This window comes from Emys orbicularis, chromosome 2 (assembly GCF_028017835.1).
Source record: "Emys orbicularis isolate rEmyOrb1 chromosome 2, rEmyOrb1.hap1, whole genome shotgun sequence".
NCBI classification, from domain to species: domain Eukaryota; kingdom Metazoa; phylum Chordata; order Testudines; family Emydidae; genus Emys; species Emys orbicularis.
In genome coordinates this window covers 294582667-294601057 of record NC_088684.1, presented here as the reverse complement: position 1 = coordinate 294601057, position 18391 = coordinate 294582667, and the positions used below count along the sequence as shown (strand labels likewise).

The 18391-nt window shown below is 43.1% G+C and overlaps 1 protein-coding gene across 1 annotated transcript in view; it reads left to right on the top strand.

The window, feature by feature from the left end:
- The window catches only part of SETD2 (SET domain containing 2, histone lysine methyltransferase), a 144805-nt gene that overhangs the window by 114660 nt on the left and 11754 nt on the right, over positions 1-18391 (top strand). The window contains exon 20 of the mRNA XM_065399039.1: positions 12523-12576. Coding sequence (XP_065255111.1) covers positions 12523-12576 — 54 coding nt within the window. The remainder of the gene's footprint in view (positions 1-12522; positions 12577-18391) is intronic.

Here is an 18391-nt window from a genome sequence, read left to right as displayed (position 1 = left end):
TTGAGCTGCTGGCACCCTGTTCCCTATAATACTTTTCCTGGAAAGTGGCCTTTCTGATGGCTATTACTTTGGCCAGAAGGGTCTCAGAGATTTGGGCCCTTGCATCAGAACCCCCATACACGGTCTTCTTTAAGGACAAGATACAGCTATGCCCCCACCCCGCGTTCCTCCCAAAGATAGTTTTGCAGGTTCACAGTAATCAGGCAATTTTCCTGCTGGTTTTCTTTCCGAAACCTCACGCGAACAGGGAGGAACAACATGTCCAGACACTGGATTTTAAATGTGCCCTAGTGCTCTATATGGAGAGGACAGAACCATTCCATAGATCCATTGTGTCGGTAGCTGACCTTCCCATCTCAGTTCAGAGGCTCTCATCCTGGATTACAGCATGCATTCGCACATGCTACGAGCAGGCAGGGGTCCCTCCACCAGCTGTCTTGACTGTCCATTCTACCAAGGCACAAGCTTCTTCATCAGTGTTCCTGGCCCAGGTCCCTATCCAGGACATTTGCAGAGTAGCAACTTGGTCATCAGTGCACACATTTTCTTCCCACTATGCCATCACCCAGCAGGCCAGGGATGACGCCAGGTTTGGTTGAGCCATATTACAATCAGTATGTCCGTAAACTCCGATCCCACCTCCTGCATTACTGCTTGCGAGTTACCTAATGGGGAGTTGGACCTGTGCAAGCACTCGAAGAAGAAAAAACTGTTCCTAACCTTTCCGTAACTGTTGTTCTTCGAGATGTGTTGCACATGTCTATTCTGTGACCCACCCCCTTACCCGTCTGTTGGAGTTGGCTCGCAAGAAGGAACTGAGAAGGGTGCGGGGTCAGCTGGTCCCTTTATACTGCTGACATGAGAGCGCGGCACTAGGGGGTGCTAGAGCCAACCCGACGGGTACCACTGAGGGGAAAATTTCTGGCGACTGTGCTCGAAGCGCGCCCACACCTAACATGGAATGGACATGTGCCACACATCTTGAAGCACAACAGTTACGGAAAAGTTAGTAACTGTTTTTTGGGGACAAGGTCATAGATAGTACCCTCAAAAGAGAGATCCTGTCTATCCAAAAAGAGGCAGCCTGAATTCAGTGGGCAGAGCACAAGACTTAGGAGGCAGGAGACCTGAGTTCTGTTCCTGGCACTGCCACTGACCAGCTATATAACCTTGGGCATGTTAATTATTCTCTCGGTGCCTTAGTTTCTCCATCTCTGAAATGGGGATGATTCTTTGTAAAACACACTGAGATCTATAGAGGAAGTGCGATATAAAGCTAATGCGATACTGAGAGTTTATAGAATTTAACATTGAGTGGCAGTCCTTTCAGCACACTTAATTTTTCCCCCCCTGCTGTATATACTCGTTCACAAGCTGAATTTTTTAGTAAAAAAGGGAAGCACCAGAGAAGGGGGTCGGCTTATGAACAGGTATAGAGAGGGAGAGGTGGGACAGCCCCTCCCCCCAACAGAGGGAGCAAGGAGAGGCAGCAGAGCCAGAAGGGAAGAGGCGGGACCAGAGTGTCTCCGCTTCTGGGCACGCTGCTCTCCCCCCAGCCTCCGAAGCAGCTGCAGCTCCGGGGCTGGCAGGCTGCAGCCGTGCCGCTCGGCCCTGCCCCCCAGAGCACGCTGCGGCCGCACTACCCGGCCAGCCAGAGCACGCTGCGGCCATGCCACCTGGCCCAGCTCGCTGAAACATGCTGCGGCCGCGCCGCCTGGTCTGGCCCGCTGGAGCATGCTGCCCAGCCTGCCGGAGCAGCTCCAGCCAGGCCAGAGACATTCTCCCTTGGCCCTCCCCAGATAAGGTGGGAAGGGATGGGATGGGGAGAGTGTGAGAGTCCCGAGCTAGGGGTGGGGTCATGTGGGGGGTGGTCACAGTGGTTACTCCCCTGACTCCCAGCTTCTCCCCCCTAAAAAATTTCCCCACCAGTTGCTGTCCCGGCGGGACACTTTGTTTACTTAGGTGTATCTCCATATATTATATTATTAACCTATCTCATAGAACTGGAAGGGACCCCGAAGGGTCATCGAGTCCAGCCCCCTGCCTTCACTAGCAGGACCAAGTACTGATTTTGCCCCAGATCCCTAAGTGGCCCTCTCAAGGATTGAACTCACAACCCTGGGTTTAGCAGGCCAATGCTCAAACCACTGAGCTATCCCTCCCCCCCATCCGTGCCTGAGGACGCTCAACAAACCATCTTGGCCCACCAGTGGCTTATCCTGATGGCCCGGGAGCCAAAGTTTGCTGACCCCTGAATTATAGGGTCGTCTTATGAATGGGTCATAAAATTTTCCATTTTTACGTATCCACCTTGGGGGGGGGGGCTGTCAGCTTATAAACGAACCAGCTTATGATCGAGTATATACGGTACCTTCCAGGTTTCACTGAGCCCTCCTTACTGGCCCATTTAGACTTTTTTTTAAAGCTGCTATTTAGCTTTATAGTTAAGCACTCTTCTATGGATACATAGTTTGACTGCTCTTACTTCAAACGCTGACAGTTTTTTAACTCTCCCAAAGGAGCCATTATTGCCTGTATTGTTAGTGCATTAAGGGATTGTAAATCCAAGGATTGTCTGTCATGTATGTAGCTGAGTGTTAAAAATATGTAGCAAAATCCCACTAAGAAAGTAACTTCACTTGCAAAGCAAACAAAGAGTGGAGTAGGCTTGGTTTTTCTTAACATCCAATGGCCTATGTCCAAGGTCTCAGTGAGGATCTGAAATCATAACTTTTTTCTTGCACTTTTGCAATTTAAACAAATGAGGGTAAAAAGGAGACCTGTGTCAAGGTGCACTGGAGAAAGTGTTTTACTGGGTTATAGCATCATAAAATCATAAGACTGGAAGGGACCTCGAGAGATCATCTAGTCCAGTCCCCTGCACTCATGGCAGGACTAAGTTATAACTTCCAGGAAATGGTTTACTATGGACATAGCAAGATTCTAAAGTCAACAGGTTTAGGGACTATATTTTCAGAACAACTCAGCACCCAAAAGCTCTTTGAAAACACAACAAAACTGATCAACTTCCATCTTTCCAGCCCCCTCACAATCCTGAAAACTCCCAGCCCAACCTCCTGCTCCGACTATTCACTCTCTCTACCTACTGTTGCTGGTCTTCCCCCTGCTAGCCCCCTTTCTATCTCCTATGGTAATGCACTACTAGTTAACCCATCTTCTTCCTGCTAGTAGCCCACGCAGTGCTCAAGTCACGAGCTCTCAGATACATGGAAAGCACCAGGTGAATTTCACTGAGGGTTTCTGTTGCTTATATTACTGAGACATCCAGGATTGGACCCTGTTGTTCTAGGCTCTGTACGAACATAGAGATAGATGTTGTCCCTGCCATGAAGAGCTCTGCTCTAAGCAGGAGTATCCTTGTCCCACTTCACTTCTACAATGGGAGGCTTTCCTCAGCCTCATGTACAAATGTCCGTAGGGCTCTCCTAAAACCCCTTGAAAACATCCAGTTCCTAGGTGTTACCACCTGGAAAGAAGCCAGTGCTCCTAGGGATTAATCAAATCCATGTGTGTTTTTTTTGTTTTTGTTTTTTCTCTAAGTAGTATAGCATTCAGCATTCTGTTATAAATACCTAATTTGCAAATGTTTACTCCCTTGCGAAAAAAGAACACCACAAAAATAATGAGCAAGAACTTGGTATACAACTGCTCAGCTGTGGAGCAGTTAGTTTTGCAAATTGTCAAAAAAAAATCCACCAGGCCATTTTAACTACTTTGCTGTTAGTTCTGTATCCCATCCGCTGCATTTGCTTTCCATTGGAATCCATGGAATGTCAAGACATTCCTGGTATGACAGGCAGCAGTCATGTCCCTTAAAATAGATGAGTCGTAAAGATACACACATCTTGTCATTTCTGGTTCACTTTTGCCTGTGTAGTTTTAAAAAAAAGGCAATTGAGTACATTTTCAGTGCAGTGAGTTTCCAGTGTGACTTCGCTAACTCCCTACACCACACCATTTTGAAAATGTCTCCCTTTAAAGTAATTAGTGTGATGGAGAAAAGGATTAAAAATTCTATAAATTAATTTCCTTTATGAATGCTCTTGATTTTTAAAAGTGAAAGAAATGTTAAATTTGTACTTTTCACCATTTATATAGTTGCATTTAACTCAGCCTGAAAAAAATAAGAAATCTAGTCAATTTACCTTTTGTTTATAATCTGCTTCTGGTCAATTTCATTTTCTTGTTTACCTGTACTGACCCAGTCCTGCTTTGTGTAGGTTGCAAACAGCACAGGGAAATGGTTGCATCGAAACCAAAAGCACACTTTTTCCATCTAAACTTAAAAGGACATTTCAATTAAGTTTTGTAAAATATTTATTAAACAAAACCTATAACTTAGACCCTCCTAATGTCCTTTTAATTAGAATACATTAGTTTGTCTACTTGAAAATAAAGGCTTCACTCTTCCTGGGAATGAGAAATGAATTGGAAAAAGTGATTGCTCTTTGTTCTGATCCATCAGACTCTGGAATCTGTTACGTCTGAATCTTGCCTTTAGGTAGTAACTTAATGGTGCCTGGACTAACCGTGGTAGGGACGCTTCCTATTGTAAATGGAAGAGGACCTGATCTGCATTAATTTGTATTAGGAATGGGTCCTTTTGTAAATCCAGATGTTTCGTTTGGGTCAGAGGCAGTCATCATTTTAAAGGATCGATAGTTTTTAGTCTCTGTATTAAACATATAGTGAATAGATTACACTTTATTTTCAAGTATGATAAAATACACTTACGTGCTGTTGGTAAAAGATAACCATTAGAAATGGGAAAATGGTCATTAAAAAGATATACAAAGTTTTGGAATATATAGTCAATAGACTAGATGGTGTTGAAAGGACACCAACTTAAAAATCACATCTGTTTTGCTTTACCTAGTATGGATGCCTTAAATTACAGTAACAGAGTTGGGGGGGAGGAGAATGTTTTTCTGTATTTTTCTGTGCATTTGGCAGAAAAATTTTTCATTGTCAGTTTCACTGTTTCTCCTGCACAGTCATTTTCTGTTAGTGTGGGTCTTTCATGCATCAACAGGAGTACCCCCTTTCCCCCAAAAAGCAACCCCAACTTTTTTTTTTTTTTTTTTTTTTAAATATATGACAATTAAATTGGAAAGCCACAGAAACTGGTAGGAAGACTCTGGGCAGCTGAAAGTACTATTAATTTGCATCTTGAAAATATATGGAGATATACTTATCTCATAAACTGGAAGGGACCCTGAAAGGTCATTGAGTCCAGCCCCCTGCCTTCACTAGCAGGACCAAGTACTGATTTTGCCCTAGATCCCTAAGTGGCCCCCTCAAGGATTGAACTCACAACCCTGGGTTTAGCAGGCCAATGCTCAAACCACTGAACTATCCGTCCCCCAAATTGATTAGGTTTCAGGTTGATTGTATCCCAGTAAAACTTTTAACATTTTGTGCATTGAGATCTCACCAAATTAGACTATTTTCCTGCTGTTAGAGAACTTTGCTGTAAAATGAAAGACTTCATGCCATGTTTCAGGCTGATACTGCTTCAGCATCCCACTGACATCATGATGCATTATCAGTGCTGAGATGTGGCTTTATGAAAATCTGCAGCTGTAAAAGATGGGCTAAATTTTACTTTATGCACTTATAATCCAAAAAATTTGGTATGCATTGTAATAACATTACTAATGCTGACTTCAGTTGAAATCAATGTGGGTCTGATGCTTGTTTCTCTGGGAATTTCACTGTAACTTAGATCAGGTTTGCCACTACACATGAAAGTGAGCACAAAGGAGTGGTACAACTACTGATGTAATTAATCTCCACCTACTCTTGGTGAATTCATCAAAATTAAATCAAGATCTTAGTTGTTTTAGTAGATTCTGTTTAGTCATGATTATTAGACATAATTGGAGGAAATCTTCTAGAGTTCATTCATGTCGATGTCAGATTTAGAATTCACTTAGATTTATTTAAAAAAACCAAACTTCTGTTATGCATCTAGTGCAAAATATGCAACATTTGTCACCTGTCTAAAGACATGAAATTGCACTGTCCTAAGGAACTGAATGTTGTAATTAAAATCAGGGTAAATTTCATGAGGGCTGGAAAATGGGAGCTGTGTGTTTAATATAGTACACCTCTACCCCGATATAACGCTGTCCTCGGAAGCCAAAAAATCTTACTGCATTATAGGTGAAACCGCATTATATCGAACTTGCTTTGATCCACCTGAGCACACAGCCAGCCCCCCCCCCCCCCCCCCCCCCGGGAGCACTGCTTTACCGCATTATATCCAAATTCGTGTTATATCGGGGTAGAGATGTATTTATATGGGTAACTGCCCTTCCTCTCCCAGGACTTTTGAGGAGTTCTGTGAAGTTCATTTTTAGTACCCATTTTGTTGTAGGTATGTGAAATCTCTGAGAGAGATCTTACGTGAGGCTGTGGGATCCAGTGTCATCTATATGCTGATGACGCTCAGCTCAACATCTCCTTTTCATTGGACCCAGACAGATGTTCCCTTGCTCTGTATCTGACAGATATGGACTTGGGTGCTCAATGTGGAGAAGACCAAAGTGATACTGGTTGCCAGAGGGAAGCATTCTGAGCATCTGGAAAAGTCTGACTGCTCCTTCAGTTGAAGGAATTTGCATCCTTGTAAAGGTAGTTAGCAATCTTGAACTCTTTCTTGAACTCTCTATACTCTGAGTATTGGCCAGAAAAACCTTCTGTTGTTTATAACTAGCCAAGAAGGTAAGTCCCTTGCTCTCAGGTGTGGAACTTGCTACAGTCAAATACTCCATGGATCTAAATTATTGCCCCCACACGATGCCTTGGCTAACCTTAAGCCACGTTCTGTTTTATGACAATATATTGTTTAGTCACTAGCAAGTGTTTAATTTTTTCCTTTTACAGACATGCCTTTTTGTTGTCTGTACTAGAAATAGCAATGTGTTTACAAATATTCAAACTGAATGCTGTCTGATTGTTGCTTAAGACGCAGGCTGTCCACATTCAATAACAAGATTTCAGAAGAAGACACATTCCCACTTACTCTGGTTTTGTACCTTTTGGGGTAGGAACTAGGATCAAATTTCAGACACCATTCAGGCTCTTCCTAATCTAGATCCAATGCTCTTTCTGCTGAGGAGTAGTATTGCTGCAGTCCTTGGTCTGATTAGCCTGTTACCCAGCATCACTGCTCTATGCCATGTGGTGATATGCGGAGGCACAATTCTGGAATATTGGCAGTAATGGATGTGGCGTTGATGACAGATGGTCTTCACCAATGGTTATTTCCCCTCTTTGATTCTTTTGACCCACAAAGGAAGGCTTGACCTGATTGTATGACTACTCATTTTGTTGTTGTTAAACCCAGAGCCCAAAGGTGGCTGCATTTCAGTGGTGGGCGAAGCAAACCCTCTATGTAGTTTGCATATCAATTTAAGTGCTTTATCCTTGGATGAAAGATGCTGTAGATGCATTAAAGCATGATTATTATCATTACTTCCATTCTTCTTTCATAAAAAATGATTTTGAAGTCTGCTGTGTTGCTCCCACTTCAATCCTTCTCTTGTAAGAAGTGGGAGTCAAGGACGGTTTTTGTGCTTGCTTTAAAGGATGAGTTTGTGCCTTTGGGAAGTAGCAGTTAAAATACCTAGGATTTTTTTTAAGATGTTTGTCTGGATTTAATACATCAACCCTCGTATTTCCAGCTCCCTATATTAATGTCGCCTATAGATACACTTCTAGAAGGCTACCCAATGGTTGCAGTAACATGGTGGTTCCTTCTGTCTTCTTGTTTGCCTCGTCTTCCTTTCAAAGAAGGTGGAGGACATCAACAGGCATGGGATCCCCCTTCTGACTTTCTTGGTGCATTTGGTGCTCCTGCCTTCCAATTCCCAATATTTCTCTTTCAACTGACCACGTTGACCTGTTCCCTCCCTCGCAGGCTAGTCTCTTCCATTTCAGCGCCTCTTCACTTACAACCCTGATTTCCTTCTCTTGGGTTCCCAACTACCATCTTCTTTGCCCCTCTTGCTCCTCAGGGCCAGCTAGTGCTGTTAACGCAGCTCTACAGCATTTCCATTTAACACATCACCCACTGATACAAGATTAAGGGATCTGAATATCGTCAGAGTGCTCTTTTTTCATATTGCATATTACTGGTATATTGTGCAGCACTGGAGTGAGCACGCAGTCCATTTTCCTGCTAGGCAGGAATCCAATCACGGCAGAGCTTACTTGTCAATTAGGAAGACCTTGGAGTGATGTAAATAACAAATCCTGTGTCCTGTGCTGAAATACAAGCCTCTGATACGGTTTCTAATACAACTGTGATTCTCGCATTTCAGTTACTGTCTGCAGCATCCTTCTTTCTGGCCTTGCCAAAGGCAGCCTGGCCTTGCTGATATCTATTCAGAATGCTGCTGCGAAGACCATTGTCCTAGCCCGCTGCTTTGACCACGTCACCTTCTCTTTGCATCCCTTCACTGGCTCCCTCGTCTCTATTGTATCAGACATAAGCTACTTGTCTTCACTTTCAAGGCTATTCACGACCTATCCCCACCCTCCCTATTATTTCTCATTCAGTGTCAAAAGATCAGCTCCCCCTCTGATAGGCCCGTGATGCTAGCCTCCATTGCCATCTTGTTAGATTTTCAAATAAGCAGCTTTGTGCTTTCTCCCATGTGGCCCCGCACTCCTGGGAGAAGTTCCCCATCAACATCTTCAACGCCTTCCTCAGAACTCTCCTTTGCCGTGAAGCCTATCAGATAAGTGACGACAGCTAGGCTGCTAGTGTGCAGAGACCGCTACCTATTATACTGACCAGCATTGTCTCATTTCCTTGTACTCCCATGTTGGCCTGTCTGTCTAGCCATCTGTTGTTTATTGTCTTGTGTAGATTGTAAGCTCCTTGGGGCAGGGACTGTGTTTGTGTTCTGTGTTTGTACAGCGCCTAGCACAGTGGAGTGCTGATCCATGTCTAGGACTCCTAGGCACTTTTGCAATAAAAATAAATACTAAGCAAGTTTCTATATGGAAAAAAATACACTGAGATTAAAAATAATAAAGTTAAAATTAATTTTACTTCCCACCGCTCGCAGCTCGAGATTTTTTCTTTCTGATTTGATTCTTTCATTTGATGAGCGCTGACGTCAATCCATCCTGCATGTTCCAAAACCAGCTGCAATGAACCAAGATGATCACGTTTTAACTTCAGCTTATGTATCATTTTTGATATGCCAAATCTGGGACTTGTGCAACAGTCCCTTCACCCTCACCGTTCTGGGGAATAGTATTTGCTAGCTTGCTGCTCCTAGAGAGCCACTGGGTTGCAAAATATTTGTCTGTAGATTTGAAACAAAACAAAAGTTGCTCGGGTCGATCTTAATTTCTTGGCAGCGGGATGGTAGATTTAAGAGTATTTTGATCCTTAAATTGTAATTTTAAATTTTCATGTGTAAAATGTAACTTGCAGTATAACTACCATCCTATCCGAAGTTTAAAAACTGCTGTACTACATGTACGTTAGCAAATGGGATCCTCTTTGTACTCCAGGTGCACTGAATCAGAGCCACATTGTGTTAGGTGCTGTCTAAACAGAGTGGAAAAGATAATCTATAATTTAACCTAAGGCAAGAAGTGGGTGAAACCACCAATAGAAAGGAGATGGGGGGGATGGAGAATGAGGGAGAGAGTAATGAGACCGTGAGTTCACCTAAGGCCTTCTGTGCACAGCTAAATTATTTCTTATTGGTTAAGACCATTGTCAAGTTGGGTTCATCTGTGTGACTAAACTACTTGTCAGTGTTCATTTAATAATTCCCCCTGCTGTACTTATTTGAACAAGAGACTCTCTTTTCCTCCTTGCCTCAGTCTTCATTTCAGAAGAGGGCAGGTGCTAAGAATAGCCTGGGCATGTCCCTTCTAAAATGCCGGCCAATGCCAGCTCTCACAAGCAGAACAGCTTGCTTTCATCTTGTGCAGCAAAGGCTCATGTTGGAGGCACAGGAGCCATGAATGGTTCTCCGGAGAAGAATCCAAGATTCGGCTGCAGGGAGCTCTGAGCGGGTTTACGCTACACATCTTTATTTTCTTTGGTTTGAACAAACAAACAAACAAAACTCGTCTCTGCTCTGCATGTTCCTTCCCTTCCTTCCTTCCTTCCTTTTCAGCTGGGTCCTGTCTGTGCTACAAATTGAGTCTGTAACCAGGTAGGGTTATAGCTGGTTTTGAACATGGTTTGTGTCCACATACAACATGGTTAATACTTTGTTTGTTAGTAGCCGTGGCAACTAAATGTTTCACCCTTGCCATAGGCTTAGGCTGGTGCCTGGTTGTCTACCTATAATTGGTTTGGCACACAGTGTTTTGAAGTGCACACAGGACCCACTGATTGTACCTAGGCAATTGTATTCGCCAATCCTCCTTCCTCCCAGTTCTCCCTACGGTAGGACACTGTGAAGTATATTGCTGTGTGTAATTTCTGGTGCTACTCTGCATGCATGTCTTCTAGAACCTGTCCTCCAATGAGGCTGTGAGACAGCTGCACAGATTTTTTCCCCCTGTGCAGCGATGCAAACACAGGTAAGAGGTCAGGCTTAGAACAAATAGGGTTGACACATTTGTGGCATGGGAAAACTATGTACCTGGGCCAGAGGAGTGTCATGTATTGGTTTGAAAAACACATTTGTATCTGTAGTGTAGATAGGATCTAAGATTGCAACATGAACATTTAAGCAGAACGGGTCAAAATTTTCCAAATTTTGAATTATTGACAAAACTTTACATTGAAATTTTGATCTTAAAAAAGGGGTGATTGTTTGTTTAGACAAAATTTCAGTGACAAATTCATCCTGTTTTCTAGTCAGCTTCACAACTGGTTGAAAAAAATTTAAATTGAAAGTTTTGGTAAACACACAGAAGTTTTTTCTGAAAAATGTTCATATTTTCCAAACAGCTCTCCCGTTAAGCAAATCAATTAATGCCCAAAACATCACTTTCCCAACCCAAAACCAAACTCGGATTCTATTTTTGCATAGTAGTGAGTGTAGAAAGTGACCTTTTCTTTATGCTCTCTGCAGAGAAGCCCTCTCCGTAAATTAGACAATCTAAGAAATTCTTTGAACTATTTTGTATCTATTGGCCGATCAAGAGTAGGGCCTCCATGTGCCTTAGGAGTTTTGCAGTACTTCAGTTTTCTTACTTATGCGTGTGAGTGGAAACAGTCAGATCAGCTAAGAGTCAGACTCAAAGAACTGATGCAGTATGCAGATCTTGACATGTTGGACTGCAGACCAGCAACAGACAAAGCTTGTGGGAGACAACTGCACCAAGCTTTGCTTTTCCGCTTTCTCCTGGTGGTCCCTGGTCTCGTCTTTAACCTCTCATTGATTCTGTCCCTATGTAGTTACAAAGCTTTATCCCTGTACAGCTCTGGCCTACTGCAATATTTGCCATTCCAGTCTCAAGGTTCTTTTGCCCCCTGCCATTCCCATAGAATCAAAGAAGTGTGGGACTGAAGGAACCTCAGTAGATCACCTAGTCTAGTCCCCTGCACTCCAGGCAGGACTAAGTAATAACTAGACTTTCCTGACAGGTGTTTGCAAATGCACTTCATTCTGGACCTGCGACACCATGATTCTAGTCCCAGTTCTCATCTTCCCCAGCCCAGTGGTGAAACTTTTTGTTTCTGGCAAAATGTCATTAGCAGCTAAGACATGATTGTCAAATTTGTGATCTAACCCCAGCTCCCTAGGTGTGAAAAGCAACTTCATGAACTGTCCAGCTGGAGATTTCTAATGCAGTTGTCTTTGGGCACAAAGCAAAAGAAGGATGACAACTTACATTAACTTGAATTCTTCAAGCACCTCTGTGACTTAATGTGTAGGTATTTCTTCCATCCACACCACCAACTATTGTGTGATTTAGGGTATATCTATACTGGGGATCTCTGTACTGGGGTAGTTATACTAGTGCAAACCCTCCAGTGTAGATGCATGGGGTTGCATTGGTTTTGAACAAGGGTAAGTTATGCCAGTGTAAGCATTGATTTGCCACTTGTGTGGCACAGCTATGCTGGGTGTTTGTCCTAAGATAGCTACACCAGTACAAATATCCCCATGATAGACAAGCCCTTCATCATGAAAACTTGCCACTACTGAATGTAGCTGGAGTAATTAGAACCAGAATAAGATCTGTGGATGTTATCTCCTCCTGAAGGGAGTTCTAGAGTCTTGGACCAGCTACCAAGAAAGTTCTGTCCTCCCTTTTCCGCCCCCCAAATTTAACCCTTAAGGATGTCAGTTTCATAGTTCATAGCTGTCAGAGTAAATAACACATTGCCCAAAATCTTCGCTCCTGGTCTCTTGCACTTACCCATGTGGTTAAAAACTCATCCCAACTCCCTGCTTTATATAATATCACCTTTGTAAAAGGCCATGGTCTTCCAATGCATTTTGTGTATAGCATCTCAACTAAGATATTTTTAGAAAAAAATCCCCCCACCTTTGTTTTTCCCCCCAGGATCCATTAATGTCTCAAGATGGAAGCATAGAGGGTACACCAAATGCTTATAAGGTATTGCTTGCTTTTTCTGTCTATTACCGTACACATACTCTGTGCATGTGCTTGTATTTATACATTTTCTACACCATGCTAAGGGGGTTTGTCATAGGAGTCATCTGTGGTTTCTCTTCATGCCAGCTGTCAGTAAGGATTGGGGTGATAAACAAGGGATGGGCTGGTCTTGTGGTTAACAAGGGCTGGGAGCAAAGGAGTTTTGGGTTGTATTTATAACTGATTTTGGCCAAGTCACTTAACCTCAGTATCTCAGTTTCCTCATCTGTAAAAAGGAGCTATTACCTACCTCCCAGGAGGGTGGTGAGGCTTAATTCATTAATGTTAGAGAAGTACTATGAGAACCCTGCATAGAAGGCTCTGTAGAAACGTGAAGCATTTTCTGATTGGTTACTGGCTCCAGTGGCTTTCCATTTTCTCCAAGCCAGGATCAGTGGAATCTTCTTTCAATGCTGTTGCTTTGAGGAGCTGTTTGTTCTAGTATTAAACATAACTACCAGACAAATGCATTTAAATTCTGCTAATGTTCAGCCTCAGATTGTTTTCTGTCCCTGTGTGCAGAACACTGAAGAAAATATACTCGTTTTCAGGATACTACGGGATTAAACACACCTTAGAGAAATAACAAAGGTGGCAAAAGGTTGTTCTTAGAGCTGATAATCAGAGCAAACAGTTACCTGTTGGTTGTTAGTTGGGCCATATCATGTGAGTCCTTGGAATGAAGGATACTGTATCTCGTTTAACTTGCCATTCAAAGAACCTTCTCTGGAAGCTTTATTGCTTTGTACTGCACACCACACACCCCCTTAAAGTCATTAAAATAGCCAGCTGCATGTCAAAAATAGACTGAGCTGGAAATATGCAGAAAATGAGCTGTGCAGGCTGCTAATAGAAGTGTAAGGGTTTTCTTCCATTAGTGAGAGGTCCCTAATATCACTTTTCACAAAAGGAAAGCAGTCTCGGCAATCCTAAGCATACAAAAATCATGAGCCATACTCCCCAGCATTATGAGTGCCTTAAAAGTGTGAGATTTTTAAAATGACCATTCTGGACTTACTTTCTTTGTCATCCGGTGTCTGAGCTTGTAGGGCTCACTTGGGCCACATTTTCAGGCTTTCTGTGCATTCATAAGGGCTAGAAATGTCTTTTTAAATGAAAGTTGAGGTTCTCAGTTAATCATTTGACTCCAGAGGCTGCATCTTTAAGAAAAACACCAAATATCATGAGATTTGTCATAAAACCATGAGAATTGGCAGCACCGGGAAAACAGCAGGGCCTGCAAAGTACATGTATTTAATTTGCAGTGCAAAAGGTACATTCATGTGAAAATGCAGATTTTGCGCGAACGCATGTTCTAACTCACGTTTGCTCTTTGTAGCATATTATTTATTCTCTTGTTTATATGAAATTGCATTTCCCCATTCAAGGACACTTCTACAGTGTGTCCAGGGGAAAAAATTTACATATAATTTTCGGAAGCTTGTATAAGGTGTATTATTTTTTGGGAATAGTGGAGATGTGAAGGGTGGGAGAGGGTACTATAAAAGATTAAATTCATAGTTTCACTTAGAATCATTTTAACTTTATAATAGAGATTCTCAACTATTTTTGGACCACAACCCACAACAAAATGGCCGGAGATTTGTTCTGGTGCCCCCTGTATCCCATAGTCCTTTGTGGCTGAAAAGATTGTGGGTATGGGATCAATTTTCAGCCATGTGCGGTGAGGCAGAGGGGGTGAGGCAGTGATTTTTCCAAAGGGCTGGGGAGCCACCATTGCTTCCTCTGCCCTGAGCTCAGTGGCAGGGAGGGACTCAGAGAAGCTGCTCTGGGGCTGGCTGATGGGCACTGGTGGCAGAGGCAGTATCACAAGATCCACATCAGAAGGGAGCAAGAAAGGAGCTGGTCCTTCCCTACTGTCCCCGGATTCCCTTTAGGCCTTAGCAACCACAATGTTATGGTGCTCTCACTCAGTGGGGTGCGAGGCACAACTGGGCTGTGCTCTACCTATTAGAGAAAGAAAATGCATCTTTTCAAAAGGTTGCTCAGTTTTTACTCTGGACTCATCATTCCAAGACAGACTGCTGGATGTACCTATCTCAAAACACTCTGTCCAAAGAGAAGTAACACAGAAGTAATGGCTTAAAATCACTGCCCACTCACAAGATGGGTCATAGTGTCACCTCAGGAGGCATCTATTAATAAGTAAATCCCGTATACCCATGACATAACCCATTGATTTTTATGCAAGGGGCTATTAACCACTTCGCTGTTGTCAGCCATTTGGTTCAATTTTTCTGCAGTGCTCCAGTTGATAGCACTGGGGTGGGATTCAGGAGAGCTGGGTTTGTTTCCCCAGTTGGTCACTCACCTGTGTCTTTGGGCAAGGGGCTTCCTCTCTGTGTCTGTTTCCCTATCTGTAACATGGTGTTGATGATACTTGAACTCCTTTGTGGAGCCTTTTGAGATCTATAGATCAAAGCACAGTCGAAGAGCTAAGTGTTGCGTGTCAGACCTTCACGCACGTTGTGAGGCAGGGATTTACATGCACATCCACTCCTGTGTGCACTCGTTGGGCTTTGAGTATGTGCTGTACGCTTTGGTACATTTGGGCCTCCGAGCCTGTATAGGCAGAATGCAACTGCTGTGCTGTGGAGTGTGTCCGGTGCATTCTGATATTCCATTGCTTTCAGCGGGATCCTAATGGATGACAGCCGCCCAGCAAGCTGCAGTGGGGGGAGCCAGCAACGAAGTGGTTACCATTGGCATTGTGACTAATACATTTACCCTACCAGAGAGAGTAACACACACATGTACTAGGACAGAGTAAATGTTTCTCTTGGGTATTGAAGAAAAAATGTTAGCTTGGACCCTTCTTTTTGAACTGTACAGATTTAAAATATATACATTATTTCCCTTACACACTTCAATATGCCATTGGCTACTACCAGGTTAGACATCCGTAGGGCAAAAATCATGATATCTAGCTGCCACCCTGCAGACAACCCCAGTGGCACTCCGCCAATGATCAGCTGGGGCTGGCTGCTAAACAAAACTAAGATCCTGCAGTGCTCATCAGTTTCCCTTTGTAAGCAAGTTCCCTTGTAAGGTGCTTGATACAGAAGGACGCTAACTACTCTTTTTCCTCTGCATAAAGTGTTGAAGGATCACAGAGGGAAACTGGCTAGGATGCATGTCAGAATTTTGACATCGCAGGTTAGAGCAGACCACTGAAATACCTGACAATAATTATTTGTTCATGTCTGATAGCTACAGGATTTCAGGGTGTAATAATAGAGCTTGTCTTAAAAGAAAATCAGAAGAGTCCTGCTCCACTCCCCAACTAGTCTCTTCTAAATATTACTTTGCAGTTGGAGAGACATACCCTTGTTCACTTCTTAAAATCTAAGGGGAAATACCATGTATTATTTTCATACGTGTAAGGTGTCACAGTTGTTCAATTTCCCGTTGCACCAAAGTCGGATATAAAAATGTTGGAATACTACAGGCCAAATTCTGTTGTCATTTGCAGTGATGCCACTATAGTGACTGTAGAGTTTACACGTAAGGGTGAGAGCGTCATTTGGCCCTGTGGATCTTAAAATGTTACTGTTACAACACACGGCCCCACAACATTCCCCAGTGTCAAGCCACGTGATTGTATTTTGGCTGTAGCAATATCTTCTGTACCACCAAATGCAGAATCTTACCACGGCACTTGGGCTTAGTTTTTTAAAGGATGCATTTTATTGGAACCACTTGCACCCCACTAAATCAAGTTGTGGCGCATAGTGGCTGGAGTCTGTAATTGTGTGTTATTTGAGAAGCCTTGCTGGCTCTGGACGGTAACAACCAGCCTTAGCTTGGCACGGCAGACTTCAAATTTGGCTTTGATTATTAATTCTCAGTTCATAAAAGTGCCCATCAAAGAGGCTGTGGTTGCATTAGTTTGAACATGATGTTGAGTTGCCACGCGGGGGGGAAATAGGCTGAATTCTGTACCAAGAGAGTTGGCTTGAAGCCAGTTCTAGCAGCAGGGTATGGAGTAATTTGCACTTCGGGATTTGTCTTTTTGGCAGCAATATAACCTCCTGCCTGTGTTTACTGACACAATCAGATACCTAGATGCAAGTAGATTTTTCCAAACATACACAGACTCCATTGTGAAATCTGACTATACTCTATGTTCTCTGGATTTTCTCTATGTGGTATCTCATTTACCTTTTGTGCTGTGTAGAGGATCAAAATTAACTCCTCTGCTCTTCATTATTAACCCTTTGATCTGGGTACCATAGATGAGGGAAATGAATGAGCTTTGATGTTCAGCCAGCAAGTAGAATATACTAACACTAATTCACTTTGTTTAAGAAAGCCCTCAACAATAAAAGTTAAAAGCCCATAACTGCCTCACTTCTATGTGAAAATGTTCTTTAAACCCAGCATTCGTTTTATTACAAAGCACTTATGTCTCGCTTCCGAATTTGAAGTCCCACCTCCTTGCAAATGCGTACACATTCTTTTAGTAAGTTCAAAATACTTTTGGTTTGGGGGAGAAAAGTCGTATTTGCTTTGATTCTAAAAAGAACACTTGCATTGGTACAGTGGGGCTAGGGCACTGGATTTAGGAGGCAGGAGAATGGAGATGCTAATCCTGCCTTGCCATTCACCTGCTGGATGACCTTGGGTAAGTCACGTCCCCGCCCTGTGCCTCGGTTTGCCCATCTGTAAAATGTGGACAGTAGTAATCGTGCATTGAGGTTTACAGAGAAGTGCTAAGTATTGTTCGCCATTTTTCACTTCATTAGGCTCTACCAAACATCCAGAATGTTAACTTTGAAACACTCCTGTAAGAGGTTGCGTTTCAAGGACCAGTGCACTGTTTGCTGTAGACAAGAATAAGTATTCAGATTTGTTGTTAGCCCTTGTTCAAAATAGCCAGGAATACCTGTGGAATGTTTCTCTCAATCTTTATTCTAATCCACCCCCTCAGTAAGTGTTGTTTTAAAACTTGCCACCATGTTAGCCTGCTCTCTCCAAAATGGTGTATGCAGTGTCCTGTGTAAGCTTCCAGCTGCTGGTCTGTAGAGCAATTAACAAGCCATGGCTATGCAGTTATACTTTAGGGGGGGACATGGGGCATATCATCCCTCAGATGAAGGCATGGCTCATCCAGCTCTAAATATACACAGAGGCAGCAGTTCAGGAATGTTCTACCATTCCTTCATGTGTGACGTACCAGCTGACTTTTCACTTAACATGCTTACAAATCTATTAAAAGCCAGGGATGTGCCTGGTGCTGGTGGGCGAGGTAGGAAAAGGTGTGCCGAACAAGAGAAAATGTTAGTCATTTACTAGCGGGAGAAATTAAGGCTGAAGTCTTTGTCTATTTATTATTCCCTGAGCTCACCTCCACTGTTGTGTAATTCAGACTGTAAGCTGTGTTGTCAGCATAACATCTGCACAACATGGAGGTAGGATTGTGTGGTCAGACCTGCTGGTTCTCCAGTATCTATATGGCCCTTGCCAAAATGGGGCGAGTCTCTTGTTTGTAATAATCTGTTTATGCTCAGAAAAATGATCCCAGGCAAGGGACCCTTATAGACAGTTACTCACATGTAGAGCAAGATTGGCAGGAGCAGTGGTTTTTGCTGCCTTCCGTGTGGAGTAGATATTAATATTGCATTGCATTACTTTCACAGCTGGGTGTGTCAGCAAGGGACTGGAGGAGACCAATGGCTTTTGGTCACTGTCTGACAGCCTGGCATGCTCAAACTGCCTTACTGCATTGTAACATAAAGAACAGTATACCGGGTGG